This window comes from Peromyscus maniculatus, chromosome 5 (assembly GCF_049852395.1).
Source record: "Peromyscus maniculatus bairdii isolate BWxNUB_F1_BW_parent chromosome 5, HU_Pman_BW_mat_3.1, whole genome shotgun sequence".
NCBI lineage: Eukaryota > Metazoa > Chordata > Mammalia > Rodentia > Cricetidae > Peromyscus > Peromyscus maniculatus.
In genome coordinates this window covers 52,757,983-52,780,905 of record NC_134856.1, presented here as the reverse complement: position 1 = coordinate 52,780,905, position 22,923 = coordinate 52,757,983, and the positions used below count along the sequence as shown (strand labels likewise).

At 51.2% G+C, this 22,923-nt stretch overlaps 1 protein-coding gene and 1 long non-coding RNA gene across 2 annotated transcripts; one reads left to right on the top strand and one right to left on the bottom strand.

Moving 5' to 3' along the window:
- Positions 1 to 258: 258 nt before the first annotated feature.
- Positions 259 to 14,761, bottom strand: Mlycd (malonyl-CoA decarboxylase). The gene is made up of 5 exons (XM_006986352.4): positions 14,170 to 14,761; positions 7,193 to 7,305; positions 6,207 to 6,363; positions 3,358 to 3,507; positions 259 to 1,355 (listed from the first exon to the last, which is right to left on the bottom strand). The coding sequence occupies exons 1-5, from the start codon at positions 14,692 to 14,694 to the stop codon at positions 822 to 824; spliced, it is 1,479 nt and encodes a 492-aa protein (XP_006986414.1). The 5' UTR covers positions 14,695 to 14,761; the 3' UTR covers positions 259 to 821.
- On the top strand, positions 13,691 to 19,230 carry LOC121829441 (uncharacterized). Its single transcript, XR_006072249.2, has 3 exons — positions 13,691 to 13,850; positions 17,904 to 18,089; positions 18,956 to 19,230. It is a non-coding gene; the product is annotated as an uncharacterized LOC121829441 (long non-coding RNA).
- Positions 19,231 to 22,923: the final 3,693 nt, after the last annotated feature.

Genomic DNA, 22,923 nt, shown 5'->3' with positions numbered 1-22,923 from the left:
ACACACGCACACACAGTCACACAAGCACACACACTGACACATACAGTGTGTCACAGACCTTCTCACAGCCACGTAGACATGCTGAGATACAGACAACCACACACATACTCGTCCTGCACCTCTGTCCTCATCCACACTCTGTTCCCAATGGGATGGCTGGGGAACATACGCTGTGGACATTTCAGGGCTGATCCTAAGCCTTGCCAGGACTCTAACCTGGAAGAAAAGCACACAGGGAAGTCCACTCGAAGAAAGGTGTACAATGAACAATCATGTTTAATGTTTACAGAACAAACTTGTTCCTTACTGTTCAGTTCATTATGAACTGGAATCTCATTTAAAACCTCTAAGGCAACCCTGGCCTCAAGCAGCAGCATCTTGAGGAGCTGGCTATGCCTTGTGCATGTCCCAAAGCCTCCAGTCTGAGCTTCAGCTGCAGCAGCAGCCACAGCACAGACCGTAGCCCTCTCACTGCAGAGAGGACAGAAGACGGTCAGCTCTACAAACCCTGCCCTGGGCAGCCAGCCTGTGGGTGATGCAGCAGAGCTTCCTGAAGGCACAGGCTGGGGGGCAGCAGCCAGGGCTTCTGGAGGAGCACAGGGATATTCCTAGGCATGTGTACCCACACCACCACCTTCTCCAAGCAGTGAGTCAGCCAGCACAGTGACAGCTGAGGTGGGGCCTCCTGAGTGCCTGCTGAGGTCAGGGGACACAGCACAGCTGTGTCTTCCCTGAAAAGGCTCCTGTGGTAAGTAAGCCTGGCCCGTCAGAACGTAGCAGCTCCCGTTCTGAGCAGGCGCCCGGACTTTGGGAGGATGTTGCTAGAGCTTGCTGTTATTCTGGAACTGGGCCACCAGGCTGAGGACCTGCTCAGAGGCTTTGATGTTCTTGGAGCCCAGGTAGCTGACGCTGTTGGTGCCTGTCTCCTCCAGGTAGTAGCGGTAGTTGACCATGAGGCCACAGGAGCTGGTGAGGCCTTTCAGGCTGCTGTCAGCCATCCAGTTGATACGCCACATCACAGCCCCATTCTGCAGATGGAAGTTGGCCACTGGGTTGAGGGCATAACCTCGGTGCTTCTCACCATACAGGTACCAGGCACACAGCCTCATCAGTGGCCCCTGCAGGGCCTGCACCAGCTTCTCCGATTTCACCCACTCACCACTGCTCAGGAAGCCCTTGAGGCTTTCGTGAACTGGGTCGCCTGTGACCTCTGAGATTTCTTTGCACTCTGAGTCTGTGAATAGCTCGTTCCTCCCATTCTCCTTTCCCTGCACAGTCATGAGGCCCAGAAGCCACTTGGTGAATCCAGGTATAGGCGATAGACTTGAGAAGGCTCCCAGGTGAGGAAACTCCTTCTGCACAGCAGGTAGGGAGAGGAGGAGGGCAGAGAGCACACGGTCAGCAGGGTGGCACACACACGGGGACGTTCCCAACACACAGCCTGTGTGCTGCCTCAGGCAGCAGAGCCAGCTGATGGCGTCACTGTACTTTCTTTCTTTCAAGCCTTGTCCATGAGGACCCCGGTGAGGGTCAAGGCCTGGAGGCATCTTGCATTCTCAAGATCAGCCTAACCATGATATTTCCAACCACACCATTGTCACAGTGTGAAACAGAGGTCAGGAGTGGGCAGCCTGCTTACAACCAGAGAGCTGGCCCTTAGGATGGGATGTAGTCTTTACCTTCTCTCTGCACCACACCTCTCCCACAAGTGTCCTAGAGCCAGGTTCTCCTGATGCTTGCTTGACATAAAGACGCCATGTTGTGTGACGGTCCAGTTCTAACCCAGTGGTGGCAGAGGGGTCAGCAGGGCCAGGCAAAGATGTATTACCACAGGGCATAGCTTAATCACCTCCATACAAATTACACATAGATCTTATGGAGGGTCTTCACACATGAGCACTCCCTGGCTATAAACACAGTAAGCCCACTATGGGAAAATCCCACTGCTGTGGGAACACAGCTCTCTGGAGTCCAGCATGCCATGGTACCTTTGGTTTTTCGCTGCAGCTCTTGCACAGCTGAGGCTATTTTACATCTTGTATGGGAGTTTACACTGTGCACACGTCCTACTGATCATTTAGAAACAGACCAGCACTGAAAGGTCAGCCAGAGGGTTCCCACTTCTCCTCACTAACACTGGGGCTCTCAAGTGTGCTGCCTCTGGAGCCCTGGTGAGCCTCTGGTTCAGAATGGTGCCAGGCTTCTGCCAGCATTCAGGACAAGACACTGAGAAGGACTTCCTGGCTCACAAATGAGTATCAGAAGTGGCCACAGGTGGCTCCTGGTCAAGCTCTTGGGTGGCTCACCCAATCCTGGATCCTGTTCTCTCCCTGTCTTCCTTGTCCTCTGGGTCTCCTCTCCCTGCGGCACTCATTACAGCAGCAGCAGAGAACAACGGAGAGGAGACGTGTTGTCCCTCTCTGGGGGATGGAGGTAGAATGGTGACAAAGCAGATTCCCAGGACTCAATTCTCCAATCTGATCCCTGCAGCCATGTCGGCACTACTAAGATCAGCCTGAAAAACTTTGATGTACTTTGTCTCAAAACGTTAAAATGGGGGGACGGGGAACAGGGGACTGTGGTTGCAGGTCAGTGATAGGTTGCTTGTCTTACATGATCAAACCAAATCCCTAGTGCAAAACCAGCCAGTGCAAAACCAGCATGGAATCAGTTGGACTGCCCTTGGCTGGGTGAGGTCACCACTGTGAGTTTGCCACTGTGTACCTGAGCAGAAAAACGTGGGGAGCAGGAAGCAGCTGGTGCAGAGCGCTGTCAGCAGCCCAGAGTTAGACTCTCCTTACCTGGCCACTGGGCTCCCCATGGAGCAGCCGGAAAAGCTGAGCCCAGGGTAAACGGCAGCATTTTTGTCTCAGGACAGTAGCGTGTCCCTCCCAGGCAGCAAAGAAACTAATCAGACCAACACGGCTAATGCATTTATCTTCATGCTGCCTGGTCTAACCGGAGAACTTCCCTCAGTTCCCCGAGGCCCTGAGGGCTGCAGGGAGGGAGCGTCTGGCATGGCACTGTGGGGAGGGCTGCCAACCGTATTACATGGACCAGAGCAGCAGAGAGTGCTAGGCGGCCATGCGAACATGTGTGCCCCCAGGAGTGCACAGCAAGGTCTCCCCAGACAGCTGGTGTCATGTGACATGTGTGCTGCTGAGCAGCCAGTGAGATGCTAGGCTTTAGACACCTGCTCTTTGGGCTCCAGGCCTGGCCCAGCAGCCCTGATGCTGTTCTGCCTCCTTCCCTCTTCTCCAACCCTTCCTGTCTGGGTCCTTGTCCCCAGGAAGGTGGCAGAGCTCACCTGCCATCTCGACAGGGACTTAGGAGCAGGGGCCGACTTCACCGGCTTACCTGCAGTTCCTTGACCACTCGCTTTATGAGGAAGGTGCCGAGCTCCACCCCCTGCAGGCCCTGCTGGGTCAGGCTGATGGAGTAGAAGATGGCCGCCTGGATCCTGCTCCTCTCCTCGGTTTCAGAGGGAGGGCACTCCTTCACGATGCTCTGGAAAACACCCGCAACAAGCCTCAGCAGGGCTCCATGACGGCCCACACCCAGCCACTCGGTCACTATTCACAGGACAAGCCCCAAGGAGACTTCAGTCCCCATCCCCACTCCCAGGTTCTGGTGGCTCAGGTTCAGGGCCTGTTTTGAGAACACTGGAGGACACAGTTTCACACCGCCCTGCCACCACTTGGAGAGCCCCTGCCAGCTCCGCTGAAGAGCAGCGCCTTTGGTCTTTCCAGGCCCCTCTGGAATAAGCGGCTTCACACACTGAGCCGGTGCAGAGGGCAATGGGCTACACGTGGGGATCCTTTCAACTCTGCCCAGTTCCATCTCTGTTCCTCTGCTCAGCGTGCACTTGCGTTCCTCAGAGAGCCCCAGGCAGCCCAGTGTAAGGTTCCCTTCTCAAAATTTACCCATTAGAGGATTTTCTATGCATTTCTTTAGCCTCATGCCAGCACCCTTATTTTCCCTAAATAAAACACATTCACATAGACGCCTCCACACAGTAAGTTAAGAAACGACTTCTGCTGTGAAGTCTCTTAGCTGACTTTACTGGCTCTCATTTTTTTACTAAATGTGTGGGTTTTTCTGTTTTGCTTTTGTCTTATACACGGTCTCTCTGTGTAGCTCTCACTGTTGTGGAACTCACTCTGGAGACCAGGCAATCTTCAAATTCACAGAGATCTGCCTACCTTTGTCCTCCACCCATGCTGAGATTAAAGGTGTGTGCCACTACTGACGGCTTCATTTCTAATTTTCCTTTTCCTTTTTTTTTTTTTCTGAGACAGGGTTTCTCTGGGTAGCCATGGATGTCCTGGAACTCGCTCTGTAGACCAGGCTGGCCTTAAACTCACAGAGATCCACCTGCCTCTGCCTCCCAAGTGCTGGGATTAAAGGTGTGCGCCACCATGTCCAGCTCACTACAGGGTTTTTAAGCTGATACTCTGAAGGTCACTTCATGGCAGCTGATACTCTTGGTGCTGAATCAGGCACAGCTTGTCTTGGATGAACAAACAGGTTTACAACACAAGTGCCCACCAGCACGTGATCCCTGGAGCACCTTTCTCCTGTACTCCGGATATGAGGCCCCTTCAGCCTCAGCATGGTCTAAAAAGAGGCCTACGGTAATCAGGTGTTCTGTGGACTGACATGCACAGAGCACACATTCAACAGGTGTTATGAAGTCACAAATGAGGCCATACCACATACACTCTTCTAGAGTCTGGAGTCCAATCCTCAGGAAGTCAAGGTTGGCCTTCCATGCAAAACATGAACCCACAGCAACATTTCAATAGACACAGGGTGCAGGTCAAAGGTTCCTGAAGCCACCCTCTGAAGGACACTTACACATGGCTGCTGCCTTCTAGTTATACACAGGAGCTGCACATATGAGCATCTGGACTTTCAGGTTGGCCGAGAGCTGAGTTTTCAGATAAGAAGGAATACATTCTCAGCTTTAACACACATGCCGAGCTGCCCCCAGAGAAGCACCAGCAACCGGTCCCCATGCCAGCTCGAAGGTGTGGGAACTTTGAGGGACTTTGTCTCTGCTCATCAAGAACGTGCGTCCATTTGCCTGATGCTCACCCTCTGAGTCCCCAGCCGGGAAGCCGAAGCCAGGGGGCCCATCTCACGATGCGTCATCATTCATTCACCTCTGTAATGTCTATCCAGACCTGAGTCCGCCCCACATCTTCTAGCACCGGCAAACCTGCTCTCCCCAGGGATCTCCCTTCCTTCATGGTCTGGAGGTCCTGTTGTATGGCCATTCACCTACTGTCTCAAGTGTCACATGCTTGTCCATACATTCCTGCCAGAAGCCTGCAGAGGACCAGCTTTCACAGGAAGGGGCAAGTCAAGTCCTCACAACTTCACCTCCCCAGTGCTCCCGGTTTGCAGCAGCACACAGAACCAAAGGCCATCTCCTGTCTGTCAAGTTGCCTCTCAATGTCTTAGCATATCTGCCCTGCACTCCTCTTCCATCTCACAGGGTCCTGTTAACGGACTTCAGATCTTCCCAACTCAAAACCAGTCAGGTGAGAGCTTGTCCTTGGCCTGGCCCAAAACTATGAATCAGGAAATTTACCTACTCAGTCACACTATCCATGAGAGTTTAAAGCAGATTCTCTTAAAAAGGGAGAAAGCCACGCTAAAAATCCACATTTAAAAAATACTTGGAAGCCGGGCAGTGGTGGTGCAAGCCTTTAATCCCAGCACTCGGGAAGCAGAGCCAGGTGGATCTTTGTGAGTTTGAGGCCAGCCTGGGCTACAGAATGAGTTCCAGGAAAGGCACAAAGCTACACAGAGAAACCCTGTCTCAAAAAACAAACAAACAAACAAAAAATACTTGGAATCTGGGCATGGTCACATAGTATTCAGGAGGCAGAAGGAAGTAGATCTCTGAGTTTGAAACTAGCCTGGTCTACACAGCAAGTTCCAGGCCAGCCAGGGCTACATAGTGAGAACTATTGGAAAAACAACACAAAAAGACACTGGGGTCAGACGAGAAGGATCAGTGGTACAGGCACTTGCTGCCAAGCTTTAGGGCCTAAATTTAGTCACTGGGACATATGAAGTAGAAGAGTTCCACCATAAGCAAACAAAAACAACAACAACAAAAGGGTTCTAACATACGCACGTACACGCATGCCACAGTGACAGGCCCATTTTGTCTTGAAAGGATCACCTCTAAGTACCTGGATGTTGCTGGAAATGTCGCTGGTCAGAGCCACGTGCAGGACAATCAGGGGCTCCTCAGGGGTGGAGCAATGAGAGAAGAAATAACACCTGCGGTACGGCCCCACACGCTGCTTCATGTCCATCCAGTTCTTCACAGGGTGCACAGCCTCACATCTGACCCAGTAACACAGAGATTAGACAGATGCGAGAGCTACACTCCAACAAGTGCCGAGTTCTAGTCCTGCTAGCCACTTCTGCTCTGCATCTCCATACCAGTCCGTCTGATCTGAGACAGGGTCTTGCTTTCTAGTCCTAGCTAGTCTGATACTATCACCCAGGCTGACCTGAACTTTTGATGATTCTCCTGCTCCAGCCTTCCAAGTACTGGGATCACAGGATATGCTGCCCCAGTGAACACTTGTTTTCAGAGTACTTTGTGGGGCTCTCAGGTGTATTTATGCAGCAGTTTCATGCAAACCTACTGGAATTTCTTGCTGCCGAACACTTTATCTTTGCTTTGGGTCCCTGCAGTTTGGAAGCAGATGTCCATGCTGTAAACATTGGTGGTTACACCTGTCTCCATCCTCATCCCACATGTTCCTGCTTCCAGCGTGGGGAATAGTAGACATTACCAAGGTTTACATCCTGGGATGCTTTCCAGCCCTCGATTATATGGGCCAGCATGGAGTGTGGGCAGGACAGCAGACCATGTACTGCACTGTGCCCTGAGCATGTGATTATGCTGACAGTGTATTTTAACAACGGGATGAAATAGCACCATTCTGACCTCTCAGGCCAACAATTGTTCAGCTAGTCCCTACAGCTTTGGTGATCGGGCCATTTGCTTTAAATAACATTGAGTAACTAACAGACTGGTTAGGGTCTTTATGGGGTGCACCCCAATCTCCACCCTCTCTGTGGTAATAGCCCAGTACCCACACATACGATGTGTTCATGCATCAGGTGAAATAAAACCCACGCAGGCCATGGCTGCCATACTCACTCACTGATCTTCTGAAGCACCTCACAGGGTGAGTGCCAGGTGACCCGCTCCAGGCTCAGGAAGCCAGAGGAGAACCACTCACTCAGCATGCTTTTTAGTACTCCATTCATTTCCTGGGCAAGAGAGAGGAAGGCAGCCTCAGAGGAGCAGGTGCCCATCCAGGAGCCTATCCACCCACTCAGAGACACACACCTCCATATCCTGATGTCTTGGAGTCCATACCCATGCTTTCAGCTGGGCTCATGGCTGCAGAATCAAGTTTGTACTGCACATGGCAGTGACCATGGGCCTAACTTCTGGCCAATGAGCTATAAACAGAGGAGTCTTATAATGGCTTTGGGAGCCTTAAATGACATCAGAGACATGGCTTTTGCTGACCTTTTTCTTTTGTCTTTTCCATGGTGAGATGGTAGTTGCTAGGATAGATAATTTTGGAGCAGCCACACTGGCCAGGAGGTAACTGTGGTGGTTTTTCAGAGCAGAACAATATGCCTCCAATCCAGGACACCAAAGAGCAGGTTCAGCCTGGGGCTTCTCCACTCCAGACTTTGACCCAAATGATCAACTTCTCGGCTATCCAGACCTCTGTGACTCTGGGTCTATTACTCACAGATGGATTCCACACTGACAGAATGGCAAACATCCCAGGGCATCTAAGTGCACTGAGGTGACCTTCCACATACCCTGTAAGGTTCACTACATGGGTGATCTGTACCTATGGAGATTAGTTTTATCACAGCTATAAAAACTTTACAATGCACCTTAATTCTCGATAAAAGATTAAAGGTCTCCAATTTGGGTGACCTGGGCATAAGCTGCAGGTAAGGGGTAGGTGGTGGTTCTAAAGAAGTCTTTACATAAATATGACTTTGCCGTTCCTGTAGTTAAGTACCAGGGCACAGAGGAGGCAGTTTTGTCATGTGTAGCTTTACAGGGTGGGGAGGACAAACCCGGGACCAAGGTGCGAAAGAGGCGTTTTGAACGGCGGGGCTGCACACAGCTTCAGGCCAGGGGAGAGTGAGAGCCGGCAGTGACTGCTCGCAGGGCGCACGAGAACTCAATGGAGCTGCTCTGGAAGGGGTGCAAGACTGGAAAAGTGGCTGGCTGGAAGCTATGCCGCCTTTACCTTATGCTCCCAGCCTCATTTTCTTTACTCGCTGAAGGCTCTGCAGGGCCAAGTCCACCTCAGTCAAAGCATTCACCCACACACCCAAGAAGAAAGAGAAAGTGGTGACAGTGGTGACTGGGGAGCTGCAGGCTGGCAACACAGGACAGCTTTTTATGAAACCTCATGCTCTGGCTGACGACAGATCAATGGGTACAGCGCCTCCCACTCAAAAGTATGAGGATGAAGCTGGACACATGGCCTGTGTGCCTGCAATCCCAACTCCTAAGGAGAGATGGGAGGTACAGTCAGGAGGATACTTGGAAACTGTAGGCCTGTAGCACTCATAGCAGTGAACAAGAGACCTACCTCAAACAAGCTGGCAGACAAGGGCCAATACCCACGGCTGCCCTCTGATGGCAAGTGCATTTGTGCTCACAACACATACATAATGATTAAAAAAAAAAGCTAGGTAGAGTGGTGGTCCACACTAGCACTCAGGGGTAGAGGTAAGTTGATCTCTATGATTCTGAGGCCAGCCTGGTCTACACAGTGAGACCCTGTCTCCAAAACAAACAAAGAAGCTTCTGTATACTCTGCACTGACTATGATTCTTCTTCATGGTCCTGAGATCCTCTCCATTTTTCAAGAGTAAGCTAGGTATCACTAACTCTATCCCTAGGAAACAGTCTCTAGAGCTTGCGGATCTACTTCTGCGCCCCTCGCCTTGGGGCTAGAACAGGCTGGCTGTGCGGATGTGATGGGCTACATTTTGACACACACACACGGCAGGAAAAGGCCAGGAACCCTGGCTCCATTGATGACGCCTCTCCTCTGGAAGCCTCTTCTATTTTGGGCTGCTGACAGCTGTGACATGTGATGCTGGACACAAGAGCAAGGAATGTAGGCTAAAGGTGAGAAGTCTCACTGTCTGGTGCTAAAACAACTGTTCCGGTGGGAAGTGACCATAGAGGGCCGGGTCACCAGGTCACACACAACAGTCTCCTGTGCTTTCTGCTCATTAGCACAGCAGTTATGAGGCACAGCAAAAGCTGAGGCGCCTGAGAGCCCCAAGAACCCCAGCAGGCTGCCAGCCTTCCCTGTGCCTGCTTGGGGCACTTAGCTCCAGTGCTGTGGAGGCGATTTTCTCAGCAGAAAGCTCTCTGGTCTCTCTTCGGAGATGCTTGGCTTTCTAGAGTGACCTCTTTGGAGTATGTGAGGAAAAGTTGCTTTGCCTTGTGCAGAACCCAGAGCTGGGAGGGAGGCAGAGCTACTGTCAGGGAAAAAGGGTGGGGCCAGAAAGAGCACAGTGCCAGCTCAAGGGCCAAAGGGGCGAGGTGCAGCACTTGATATTCTGGGATCTCTGTTTGTATCAAAACTAAACTTTGGTCTAACACAGAAAAGCATGAAATTAACACAGAATTTGCCAGAGCCCTTAGGAGGTACTCCATAGCCTAGCAGGCAGGAGGCTGTCCAGCAGCACTAAGCATGGCGGCTGTGCAGGGAAGGCGGGTGGTCTCCTTCTGCTTCTCCTTCTGCTTCTCCTGCTGGCAAGGGTCACTATCTCCTACCTTACTATGAATCCTGGCCCGAACTGCCTGTCCAAAATCCTGTACGGCTGTAACTGCCAATTTTGGTCTGGTGCCTGCCAACTGCTAAACAGTACTGACTATCCTTCCCCAACCTGGGGACAGTCCCCTTCACTGCATTTTTACCTATAAGAAATGTAACTGATGACCTCATGGGCTGCTGCAACTGTGTGGAGAAACCAAAGCCTGCCAACTTCACCCAGTGGGAACTTCCCTGGCAGCCCCCCATACACCCACAGACACAGCCTGAGGCAGGGGCCACCACACAGGGCTGGACCAGACGCTAGTCATTGTCCTCTGGTGAGGACTCAGCTCCTGCTAGGGAGCCCTGCCTGGCTGACATTGAGTATTACCTCTCAAACTGCTCCCAGGTCACCTAAGGGCATATTAGAGACAGAACTGAACACAGGAGGCCAAGCCCAGCTGGCTCAGATCTGAACTGGTGCCTCTTTAAGCCCAAGCCCTTGGTGTCCATCTCCAGAAAGACCATCAAGCCAAGCACAGCAAAGAGCCTTTGGACTCAGCAGCTATTTTTTTTTTTTTTTTTAAACAACACTGTTTAACTTGTAACCAAAGGGAACTTTTCCTGGCATGGCAACACTGCTTTCAGGATTTTATATTATTCCCACACTGAATAATCCATTCATGTTCTCTTTCCTATGGGCTAACATTCTGGGTTTTTGGAAACAGGGGCTTGTGGAGCCCAGCTTGGCTTCTTACTGTCAGCTAACAGCTCACCTCAGTGGATAGCCCAAGAATTCCATGGGAGTTGAGGAACTTAGCTACAATCATCGGGACCACACCACCCACAGCAAGACAGGTAACACCAACAGGCTCAGCTCCTCACTCAGAGTTTCTTCCACTTTGCCCTGGGAAACATACAGCCCCCATCTGCACTGGGGGCTGCCATTTGCCACTTATTCTAATGTGACAGCGCCAGCCAGGGCTCAACATACAGGGACCTGAACCCACATGATGGGAGACCTTGGGAGCAAGCTCGGGGTAACTTTCTGTCTATAACCAACTGTCTGGAAAATACAAAGGTCACATGGGCCAGGCAAGCAACAAACCTGTCAATTAGTAGTTCTAATGTTGGGGACACTCAGTGTGAGCACATTCTTGTCCTAGTTAGCTTCAGTTGTCAACCTGACACACTTTGGAAGAGGGAAAGTCCACCGGGGGCTGTCTCCATCAGACTGCCCGTGGAGGGCATTTTCTGGATTGATAATTGACTTGGGAGCACCCGGCCTACTGTGGGTGGTGCTACCCTCTGGGCAGGTTGGGCCTGGGCAGCAGAACAAAGGTGGCTGAGCAAGCCAGTAAGCAGAATCCCTCCATGGTCTCTGCTTCAGTTATCAGCTTCAAGTTCCCACCTTGGCATCCCTCCATGATGGACTGTAACCTGTAAGCCAAATAAACACTTTTCTCCTCAAGTTGCTCTGGTCAGAATGTTGATACAGAAGAGGAAAGCAAACTGGGACACTTCTAAGAAAACACCGCATTTAAGAAAGCTTTGGGAGCCCGGTGGTGACGGCACATGCCTTTAATCTCAGCACTCGGGAGGCAGAGCCAGGTGGACCTCTGAGTTCAAGGCCAGCCTGATCTACAGAGCAAATTACATGACAGTCAGGGTCACACAGAAAAACCCTGTGTCAAAAAACAAACAAAACAAACCAAAAAGGCCCAAGGGTCTGCAGTCAGTTCTAAAGCCTTGTGAGCCAAATTGGTAGTTTTGTCCTCACCCCAGTGGCCTGCGAATGCAGGTATCTGCACACCAAGTTCACAGACACCTAGCAGTGGAACCCTCTGGGTGTGGCGATAATAGCGAGGCTGTGCCTGTACAGTGCAGAGACTTGGAGAGTCTGAACCTTGCACTCAGGTTTACTGTGATCCTAAAACTGCTCTAAACAGTCTTTAAAATGGGACCGTGCAGGGCTGAGGAGATACCTGTCAATTAAGAGCTTTCCTGAGTTTGATCCCTAACACTAGTGTTTTAAAACTGGGGTGGGACTGGAGAGATGGCTCCAAGGTTAAGAACACTAACTGACCTTGCAGAGGATCTGGGCTTGGTTCCCAGCATCCACATGCCATCTCACAACTGGTTGTAACTTCATTTCCAGGGGATCTGATGCCTTCTGGCCTGTGTAGACACTGTATGTACATGGTACACATACATGCATGCAAACAAAACACTGGTACACATAAAATAAAAAACCAGTACAGTGGTGCACTTTGTTAGCTGGCACTGGGAAGGTGGGAAAGGAATATTTCTGGGACTTACTAAGCAGCCCACCTAATCTAACTGGTGAGTCCCAAATCTCAGTGAGAGACCCTGTCTCAAAAACTAAGGTGGACAGCTTCTGAGGATGACACTCAAGGTTGACCTCTGGCTCATGCATGTACATACATACTCACACTCCAAGTTCTTCTGGTGATAGGTGACAATACCAAATCCTGACTGACAAATGCTAGGGAGAGGAATAAAATCTCTAGTCTCAAAACAACTTAACTGATAAAATGTTATAGAACCGTGTGAAGGATAAAGAAATTGATCAGCTTAACTATGTACAGTTAGTCAGAGCAATTAGCCTGGGACCTAGGTGGAGAAACACACAGGGCCTCTAAAGTGTGCACCATGTAGAAGGGAAAAGGTCATGCTGTGGCTATTCCTTCTTTGCTGACAAATACCTCTAAGCCTCATTCATGACTCCTGGCCGGCAGGAGGCACTGTCTTTCTCCCTTACATGGAGGGCAGCCAAGGCTAAAAGCAAGGGGACTTGTATGTAAGATGTGGCTTGCTTCTGATTGCCAGATACAAGCTCCTCCCTAGAGTCAATCTCAATGTTACAAGTGTCAGTGGCCATGATGAGCTACCGAGAGTTCTGGCTGGTAAAGGAACTCCCAGAATCAGAGAATTTGGAATTGGATGGGGTATTAGAAGCTATCTGAGGGCTGTGGTTTTTGCCTTGTGTCTGGGTGTCTTTCAGGCCCTTCCTGACCTTCTTTCTAGTTCTGAACCTCAAAAACAAACAGTGGGTTAACATCTGCCTCCCTGGAGCCTATCTCCAGGACTCTCCCATCATTTCACTATGCAGAAGGTTTAAGACAAGGTTCCAGTTTTCAAAGAACTGACCATATAGTTGTGGGGACATTCTGAATGCCACAGAGCATGGAATACAAAAGTTTACCCACTCTGACTGCGACAGAGCCTGGAACAGGGTATCACAGAAACCAAGACAGATTCTGCAATACCCACTGAACATCTGGGGCTTTTGGTCTGGCATGAAAGCTTACAGCCCTGGGTAACACTTAGCCTCGGAAATGAACCAGCTATCTTGAAAAATCTGGTCATATGCACTGCTGTCACACAGATTAATCCCTGAAGATTAAGCAACCAAACTGAGAAGAAATTCCAGGGTTAACCCTCACAGAGCATGGTGCTGGGCAGTGCAAAGGAGCCTATCTTGGGGGGAATGTATCAGAAATGGATGTCTTTGCTCTGAGGTCTGGGGCAACTCAACACCTGGCATGGATGCCCTTCACTGGAAAGGAGATACATGTCACCCAAAACAAAGGACTGGAAGTAAAAACTTGTCCTGTTTGTCTTAGAGTTCTCAAGTGAGTCAGGACACAATCACTCCACTGTTTGACTTTGAAAAAGCAGATGAAGCTCTGAATGCCGAGAACTTCTGATATGTTGGTATCGCTGTGCATGAACTCAGGGTCAGGCCAGTGCTGAGCTCTATTGAATATTAGTGGTATAAAGGGCTGGGAGCAACCCTAGACAACCTGTTGGGTCGCAGCTATGCAAACCTCCGTTATTTGTAAGCTAGGTGATCTCGCTGGGTAAGCAGCTGACTGGTTCAAGTACCAAATCACTGCGTCTAGAGCTGAGCTCCGAGTCAAATCTCCTATCCAGAGTCGCACTGCAGAAAGAAGGCTGGAGGCTTCGGAGACTCATAAGGTGGTGACCTTCACTTCTGGCCATCTTTGTGCATTTCATGTAACCTGTTAGGGCCATGTCGTGCTCGCGGTAGGCGCTCAAACTTTGCCGTGCTCCATTCTTGCTCAGGTACAGAGCAGTTAAAACCAGAGCTATTTTGGTTTTAATGGGTACCGCACCTGACAGTCACCCCAAGGACAGTGCTACGCACTACGCAGTAAGCACTGTGTACCTGCGGCAAGGTGGAGCTGCAGGGGCTTGGCTATGGACCTGGGGGGTAGCGGGGGAGGGAAGGGGCAGGGCCCCGGGGTGGTGGCGGGGGGCCCGGGTGGGGCCTTACCCGGACGTGCGGCCCCTCCACCAGCTTGAGGGCCTGCGCCTCCAGCAGATCGGCCCGCAGCTGCACCAGGAAGCGCACGCCGCCGTCCAGCTTGCTGATGTGGTGGAAGAGGCCGCGGTAGCGCGGCACGAGCGCATAGCGTAGCCGGTCCTCGGCCTGCAGCAGCACGGCCGCCTCGCGCGACTGCTGGCGCAGCTGCAGCACCCCGGCGCTCTGCTCGGCCACCTGGCCGTGGTCCACGCCGAAGCCCTGCGCTAGGCGGCCGAGCAGCTCGGCGCGCTGGGCCGTCTCGGCCAAGGAGCCGTAGAAGCTCACGAAGTCGGCGCACTGGCCCTCGGCGGGCGCCGGCGTCTTCTCGCGCAGCTCGTAGGCCGGCGTGGGTGGCACGGCTCGCCGCAGCAGCTCGTCCATGGCGCCGGCCGTGAGCCCGCTGCACAGCCGAGGCACCCGAGGCCCCGGCGGCCGCGGCGGGTACCGGGGTGGCAGCAGGCGCCGAGCCCTCAGGGTTGGCCCGAGGCCTCTCATGATAGCCTTACAACAGCTGCTAACGGGAGACGCCGCGGGACCCCGGCCTCACTTCCTGTTCCGGCTTCCGGTGCCTCGCCGGTCCTATTGGTCAAGGCGGGACGACGGACGGGGCATCGGCCAATCGGGAGGCGGAGCTGTGGGGAGGGGCGAAGGAGTTCGCTCAGGCTGGAGGCCAAGTGCAGCTAAAGGTCCCGGGGGGAGTACTCTCCGGGCACCTGACTCGCCCCCCTTGGCCTGCATCCTGACACTTGTCCTGAGAGTCACCCTCTCAGCCCCTTGCTTCTTTCCCTACCGACTACGCACGCGCTTCTCCTGAGCTGAGTGCTGCCATTTCAGCTCCTCCAGGGACCGCGCTGTGCACGCAGGTTCCTAGGCTATCGTTCGGATCCAGCGTGGGCAAGGAGCTGAGGAATTTGCGTTTGCATGCTGAACGAGGATTCCTAGGGTTGGGGATAGCTCAGTTGGTAAAGCATTGGAGGACTTGAGTTCATGTCTAGAATCCATGGGAAAACGTTTGTAACCCCAGCTTTGGGGAGGTGGATACAGGAGCATCTCTGGGGCTGGCTGGCTAACCTGCCAGTCCAGCTTACATGGTGAATCCAGGCCTGCCAGAGACCCTATCTCCAAAGCCAAACCAGGCAGCCAGCGCCCAACACCCGAGGCGTCCTCTGGCTTCCACAACACATGTGTGCATTCATGCACCCCCACTCGTGTGTACACGAAGTGTAATTCTCTGGCAAGACATTTTGTTTGACCCTGCCTAGGCCCTCTCCTGCTCTTGTCAAGGGTCCCACTCAGAGACCCAGCCCATGCCTCCTACTGCACCCAGGAAAGCTGGCCAAACTGCAAATGGAGATCCTGGGAATCTTCCCTACCAGCCTCCTTGCTGGGCCTCATTCATTCATTTTTATTCGTTCATTCATTTAACAGACTGGTTCTCATCTGCCTGGTGTGGTCTAGGTCCCACACTAGGCTTGCATTTAAAATGGTCCTGCCCTTGTTCTCATTCAGTTTACGGTCTGAGGAAGAGACATGTTAAACTAACTACAAAAAGGAATCAGAATGCTGGAGTAGGCTCTGTATGGATTCAGCTTGATATGACCACCGTCATCTTGAATCCAGACCGTCACGACTGTCCTAGAGAAACCACAGTCCATTTCAGTGTATAGTTTCACCTCACAACTATAGGTAGACCAAATCCCGAGAATGAATGATGCATGAGACCTTACAACCAGATCCAGGCTCCAACCTGTGCCTGGTACTTGGATAAGAACTTAAGATGAACCACGTACATCCCAGCCAGGGTGAAGTCACGTCATCCTCACCCATATACATGACTCTCTTTCTGACCCATATGGTGGGATCCAGTTGGTTTTGCTGTCTCCCAAGACTAGTACATTTTTTTTTTTTAAATAAGTCTGCCAATAAACTGCTCTCCAGTTCTTCACTTGCCTGCATCTTCCTTCAGTCTTGCAGCACCTCAGGCTGGCCTGTTCACACTAGGAGCTGCTGTTTTGGAAGAGTTTGCCATCGTGGATAGAGCCAGGAAAGGCCTATCAGAGGAGATGACATTTAAGTCAGGGGCAGACACTGGTTATGGAATAGGAACAAAGAGAGCTGTCTAATCTATTCTTCTAGCTCAAACACATGACACATAACTCCTGCCCCGGGCTCCACTGCAGTATCTAAATGCCACTGATTTCTAGTTCTTTCTGGTCCCCTGCTCCTGTGGCTCCTGTCCTGTCTCACCGCTGCCCTTCTTTGCACCTAGGCTCGCTCCCCGGAGCCCACCATCTGCTCCACCTGCTGAATGTGGTTTTTACCCCCTTGTCCATTTATTAACACCTGCTGTTTACTTGCTCAGCAACCAGGCACTGTAGTCTAACATACAGAGCTGGCTTCTATGCTCCCCCTGTATCCTGCCCATCTTCTGTCTCTCCTTGCATCATGATGCCTCCTAAGCATAGAAAATTTGACTATCATGTGGGAGCCCATTTTCAGGTTCCTAGTGACTTTACCCAGCAGGTCCGCATAGAGAAGATGATTGGACCACGGGCCTGAGTGCAGGTGTCTGAGATGGTCTGTACTTGGCTGGGCTGAGGGGGAAGTCTTTTGCTCCATCCCTTGGCATTTCTATAAATACCTTAGGGCAGAGACAGTCAGGGCCCATTAGAATAGGTTCCAGGTCCTCTCAAGGCTATCTTGTATTTTCTCTGTTTATCTCCACACTCTAAATCCTTCTATCTAATATTTCCTGCTGCTCTCACTCAAGAAAACTCTGGGGATGGTGGGTAGCTGCCCCGCACTATCAGTTTTGAAAAAGACTTTAAAACAGGGAGGGGAATGAATCTAGGATGGGAGGATGGTGTGGACAAGTGAGCTCCAAAGGTGAAGCTTAGACCCGAGGAGGTGGATACAGAAGGATCTCTGGGTCTCACGGGGACCCCTAAAAGATCTGTGGGTGCTAGAGGGTGGGTCCTTCTTTTCTGTAGTCACAATAGTTGTAACTTATGCCCCCCTTGAGCAGACCTGAAGAGGCAGATGTACAAAGCAGTCGAACACTTTCTGTACTTACAATCACGAACCACTCCGTCACTTTAGCATGTGCTAGATGGGTGCCTTCCACAGTTCTTGCACATTTAAGGTCACAGTGACTGTTATACAGTGACAACTGTTATTCCCATGTGATGAAGGTGGAACTGAAGCCCAGAGAGACACAGGGAAGGACTTTCATGAATGATAGTCCAGCTGGCAGATGGCGGTGAGAATCCCTAGGCTGCTCTGAGCCTGGGGTGGGTGTGTTAGGAGGACTTGAACAAAGGCCCGCCTCCCTCCAGCCTGTGCTTCTTCCGCCCCAGGCTTTCCGGGCTTTTTGTGCCGAAACAAGCACTTGTTTGTATTGTGAGGCTTGTTTTTGTGCTGTGGTGCTGAGGGAAACACCAAGAGCTGGGATGTAACAGACACCATATCCACCGTCAGGACAGTTCATGCTCTAATTCCCATGTCCATTACATCAGCCAGCGGATAAAGTGGAGACCTGATGGGGTCAGCTGACTCACCAAGGCAAACGTGTGAGTGAGAGGCAAAGCCTACATTTGACCCTTGTCCTGTGACTCTAAAGATCTTTCTTTATTCTACTCTTGGAAGTGAGGCTTCTAGAGTTTTCTTCCTAGAGGCCATAGGGGAATATTTTCCTTATTCCCCAGCTGGGTACCAAAGATGATGCAGTCAGGAAGATGCTGGAAGAGGATATTCAACAGACTGATGGAGCTAGCCGGACCTAGTGGTGCAAGCCTATGATCCAAGCTATCTGAGTGGCTGAGGCAAGAGGATCATCGGTTCAAGTCCAGCCTGGGCTACAGAATGAGGTCAAGACCAGTCTGGGCAATTTAGTAAGACCCAGTCTCAAAATAATAAACCAAAAGAAGGTGGGGTGTGGTGGTATTCTAATTGTACTGAAATGTGATTTTGATTGTATGTTAATAAAAAAAGTTACCTGGGGGTCAGAGCTATTAGAGCCATAGCAAGAGTGTGGCTGTGGTGGCACACGCCTTTAATCCCAGAGATCTCTGTGTGTTCAGGGATACAGCCAGCTTTGGAGACATATGCCTTTAAGACCTGGGGGACTGTACATACAGACAGTGACGAGGGAGTCACGTGTTCGGGTTTACAACCAATGAGAAGGCAGAACAAAATACTATAAAAAGATGGACAGACAGGATATAGCTCTCTTTCGGGAAGCTGGGACACCGCAGGAGAAAGGGTGAGATTTTAGTTCTGAGCTCTGACCTCTCAGCTTTCTCTTTTACATTGGTTCTGTGTTTCTTATTTAATAAGACTGTTGGATACATCTACAGTGGGGGATGTAGCTCGGTGGTAAAGCACCTGCCCAGAGTGTGAGAGGCTCTGGGGGTTCAATCTCCAGTACAGGAACAAAACAAAATGGTGACAGTACAGTCATTAAAACTGTGAGCAAACAGCTGTAAGGCATAATTGAAGGCCCAGAAAGGGGCCCAGCAGTGTGGGGTATTTAGTGTGTAATGGATATGTTATGAGGAAAACCTTAAACAAGCCGGCTGGCTGTGCTGAAGTGACCCCAGAGGCCAGAAGAAGGTAGAGCTAGAGCTACAGGTGATTGTACTCGGGTCCTCTACAAAAGCAGCAAGGACTTTCTTAGTTATTTATTTTTGTATCTGTTTGTTTGTTTGGTTTGTGTTTACATCCTGACCACAGTTTCTCCTCCCTCCTCTTCTCCCAGTCCCTCCCTGCTCACTCCTCCATTACAGAAATTTTATTTATGTCACTGGCCTATTGGTTAATTGCAAAGAGGTGGAGTTTCCATTCAGCTGGGTGGAATGGATCAGCAAGCAAGCCTTGGAGGACCCAGGAGAGGAGAGAGTGGCCCAAGGGACGACGAGGGCCTGAAGGTTGCAGGGCCGCTTTTGGGCTTTTGGATGCCAGGAACCGACCAGCCGCGGGATGCTCTCGCCATAACTTGGATCCCTCTCAGGTTTTCCTTTCCTTTAATATTTGTGCACAAGATTTGTTTATTAATAAATGATAAAAGAATCATTTTCACGCCTCTGTTTCTCTTCAGAAAAGGGTGGGCCTCCTATGGTTATCAACCAGCCTTGGCATATCAAGTTGCAGTGAGACTAGGTACCTCTATTAAGGCTGGATGAGGCAACACAGTAGGAGGAATAGGTCCCCAAAGCAACAGGATCAGAGACAACGCTTGCTCCCACTGTTAGGAGTCCCATATGAAGACCAAGATACACAACTGTAGCATATATGTGGAAGGCCTAGGTCAGTCCCGTGCAGGCTCCCTAGCAACTACGCTGAGCCATCTCTCCAGCCTCCCGATCTCTCCAGCCTCCCGCCTTTTGAATCTTAATAACTGCAGAATCAACTGTTTCTGGCAGAAGAGGAACTAAGAAGATATATGTCATAAGACTTTTCTCACCAGTAACGATTTCTTCCATTCATAGAACACGGAACATCCAAGACTTACAGAGGCAGCAATCAGTGTGTCAGAAAAGCAGCCACTCCCCGCCCGTGCCCCCCCCCCACAGCCTCCCCTTCCAACCCTCCCCCCACAACCTCCCCCCACTCTCATATGTAGACTTTGAACCAGGAACCCTGAGGCAAGATGGTCTCTGCTAGTGCTAGCCTGTCTCTTTGGTTTTCTAGCTTTGCAATGACATCACTTTCTTATACTGGCTTGTCCTCCAGTCATTGACTTCTCTTGCCTCGGGTCCACGGTTACAGAAACCTTGCACATTATTGGGGGGAAATAACTGTGTCTCCTGGGAGAAGGGCACAATTGAGTGCCGACCTCAGACTGTACACACTAAAACTCAGACGCATGAAGCTTTCAGTGGTTTAAAATGAAATAAAAATGGAGCACTGTCTCCAAATGAGACACACACAATCCTGCAAGCCACATTGGAGATGGCTGATACATGCTGTCACCAGGGCCATACTGATCTGAGTGGCCTGTGCTGCCACTGGGGCCATGGTGACATCATCCAGGCCCAAGCTGCTGCCCAGGGCCATGTCTGGGTCTGTGGTCCTGCTGCAGCTGGGGTCTGTGATTATGTCCATGGCTGGTGTTAAAACAGGGGTTATAAGGGGCTGGAGAGATGGCTCAGAGGTTAAGAGCACTGACTGTTCTTCCAGAGGTCCTGAGTTCAATTCTCAGCAACCACATGGTGACTCACAACCATCTGTAATGAGATCTGGTGCCCTCTTCTGGCCTGCAGGCATACATGCTGTATACATAATAAATAAATCTATTAAAAAAACAAAAACAAAAACAAAAAACCAGGGGTTATAGGAACCACACATGGGGAAACCTGAGGCTGTTCTCTGTCAGCCTTGCCCTTCACCGGCCCTGATATAGATGGCCCTGCCTCTGGCTGGATATTACAGCAGGAGAGCTGGGCCAGTCTCTCGGGGAGAGCTGTCCCCACCACGCACACTACACTTGGGAAAGATGGCTCCACCCCTCACCACAGGTGTGCAACTCATCTGGACAGCATGCTGGAGCCAGTCCTGAGGTCAGGAGAGCAGGAGAACCAATCCCACCTCCTTCATCTGCCATGTGGTGGCTTGTGTGAGAACGATGCCCTCCCCCACTCACCCATTGCCACTTGCAGCAAGTGAGAGAGCTGGCCCTGGGGTCAGGAGTGAGAGAACTAGCCCTGCCTGCCCCTCATCAGCTGCAGCACACAGGAGAGCGGACCCTGCACCCACCCTGGACAGCACACTAGAGCTGACCCTGTTGTCAGGTGAGCCAACCCTGGGGGCATGAGAGGAGGAGCGTTGACACCCCTGCCCCCTCTTCACATCATATTCCCCCCTACAGCAATCGGGAGAGATGGTCCTGCACCTTGCCTGGGCAAAACAGGCAGAATTGGCCCTGGTGGTGTGTGTGAATGAGACGGATCTGAGGATCTAAGAACAGGAGAACTGGCCTCGCCCCTTGCTGCAGGCTGCACTGGGCAAGCTAGCCAAGGCTGGGGAGTGATGATGAGGGGAAGCTGGCAGGCTGACCAACCCAGCTGCAAAGGCCCAGCACCAGGTCAAAGAGAGCCCACCCCGACACCCACCGCGTCACATAAAGGGAACATATAAAGAGGCCGAACCTACAGATCCGAAACTGCAGGATCTCTACGACACAGGGCAACAACAGGACATCCAAGAGGAGCCCCAGTGAGAGCCCAGCATCTACAGTGTAGCAGAAACCAGAGACCTCAAACCAGACCAATAAGTCATAGCAATGAACACATGCAAGTAAAGATGAATGGACTAAAGGGTAAACTGTGTGACTCAACAGGCCGCACTACAGCTCCAGGACCAGATTCTTCTCCTTTTTTGTTTGTTTGATTTGGTTTTTCTTTCAAATTTGGTTTTGTTTTGGGGACGGGGAGGTTGCACGGGCAGAGAGCAGAAGTGAGGGGATGGGGAGGTAAGTGGGATCGGGAGGCATGATGTGATCCACAGAGAATCAATAAAAATTAAAAAAGAATGTAACAAGCCAAGCAGTGGTGGCGCACGCCTTTAATCCCAACACTCAGGAGGCAGAGGCAGGCAGATCTCTTGAGTCTGAGGCTAGCGTGGTCTACAGAGCAAGTTCCAGGACAGCCAGGGCTACACAGAGAAACCCTGTCCCCATCGAAAAACCACTAGATATATACTACAGCATGTTTAAACAAAACTTTATTGTTAAAGCACAATTTTCAGCACCCATAACATAGCTAGAACTGATTTCCCTAGGCCATGGAGAGTGATAAGGCCCAAGGGAAAGACTCCGAACATAGGAAATGGGGGAAGGAGGTGGCCAGATCGTCCTCAGAAGAAGCAAGAGTGCTGCTTACAGGTGTGAGAACCGGGGCTGGCAAGAGGGCTCAGCAGGGGAAGGCACTTGCCGCCAAGCCTGACAACCAGAGTTTGAACCCCTAGTCCTGAGTGGAAGGAGAGAGCTCCTGCAAGTTGTCTTCTGACCTCCATGTGTGTGCCGTGGTTCACACATACGTGTACATTCAACATCTGCACAGGCAGACACAGAGAAAGTGATAAAATTTTAAAAATGCTAAAACTGCTTAACTTGACCCATAATAAGAAAATGCAAATGAACACTCAGGTGGGCTGCCCATTTTATGTATTTGGTTGCAATGATTGGGAAGCCAGGCTGGGGCTGAAGCTGGGTGGGTAGAGTGTCCGCTCGGCATGGGTGAGGGGTTTGACTCCATCACTATGGAAATGAAGCAAAATGAAAAAGTGGGCAATCATCTGCACTTAAGAGATGGGAGGTATGGGTGTGAACAAACTCCCTCCACCCTGCTGGTAGGATCTAAAGTGGTACAACCCCATGGAGGTTGTACTTTTTTGCAATCTCTGTCAAAATTGCTGATGAATGCAGCTAATGTTTTAATAAACAAATAGCTGATCTGCTGCATGGGCTCATGATGCCTTGGAGGAGACCGAAGACACCCCATGACATGGGGGGCCCACAGACAGGCACAGATGTGGAGCTGAGCAGGGACGCCCATTTCCAGCTCAGTCTAAACGACCCTCTCCCAGGGTCTCCCTTGACTAACAGGAAACAGGAAGGTGAAGAGGAAGGAGCTTGGCTGGGACAGCCACTTGTGCAGAGGGTGGCATGAGCAGGTATGGTGGCACTCGGTGACAAGGACATCACCAGACAGTCCTGGGTGTGCACAG

Excerpts from the sequence above, each read along its gene's own strand:
- Mlycd (XM_006986352.4), bottom strand. The coding sequence starts at position 14,694 with ATGAGAGGCCTCGGGCCAACCCTGAGGGCTCGGCGCCTGCTGCCACCC. Across the intron at positions 7,306-14,169 it reads TGGAGGGGCCGCACGTCCGG|GAAATGAATGGAGTACTAAA; the intron begins GTAAGGCCCCAC and ends TCTCTTGCCCAG. Across the intron at positions 6,364-7,192 it reads GTGCTTCAGAAGATCAGTGA|ATGTGAGGCTGTGCACCCTG; the intron begins GTGAGTATGGCA and ends TTACTGGGTCAG.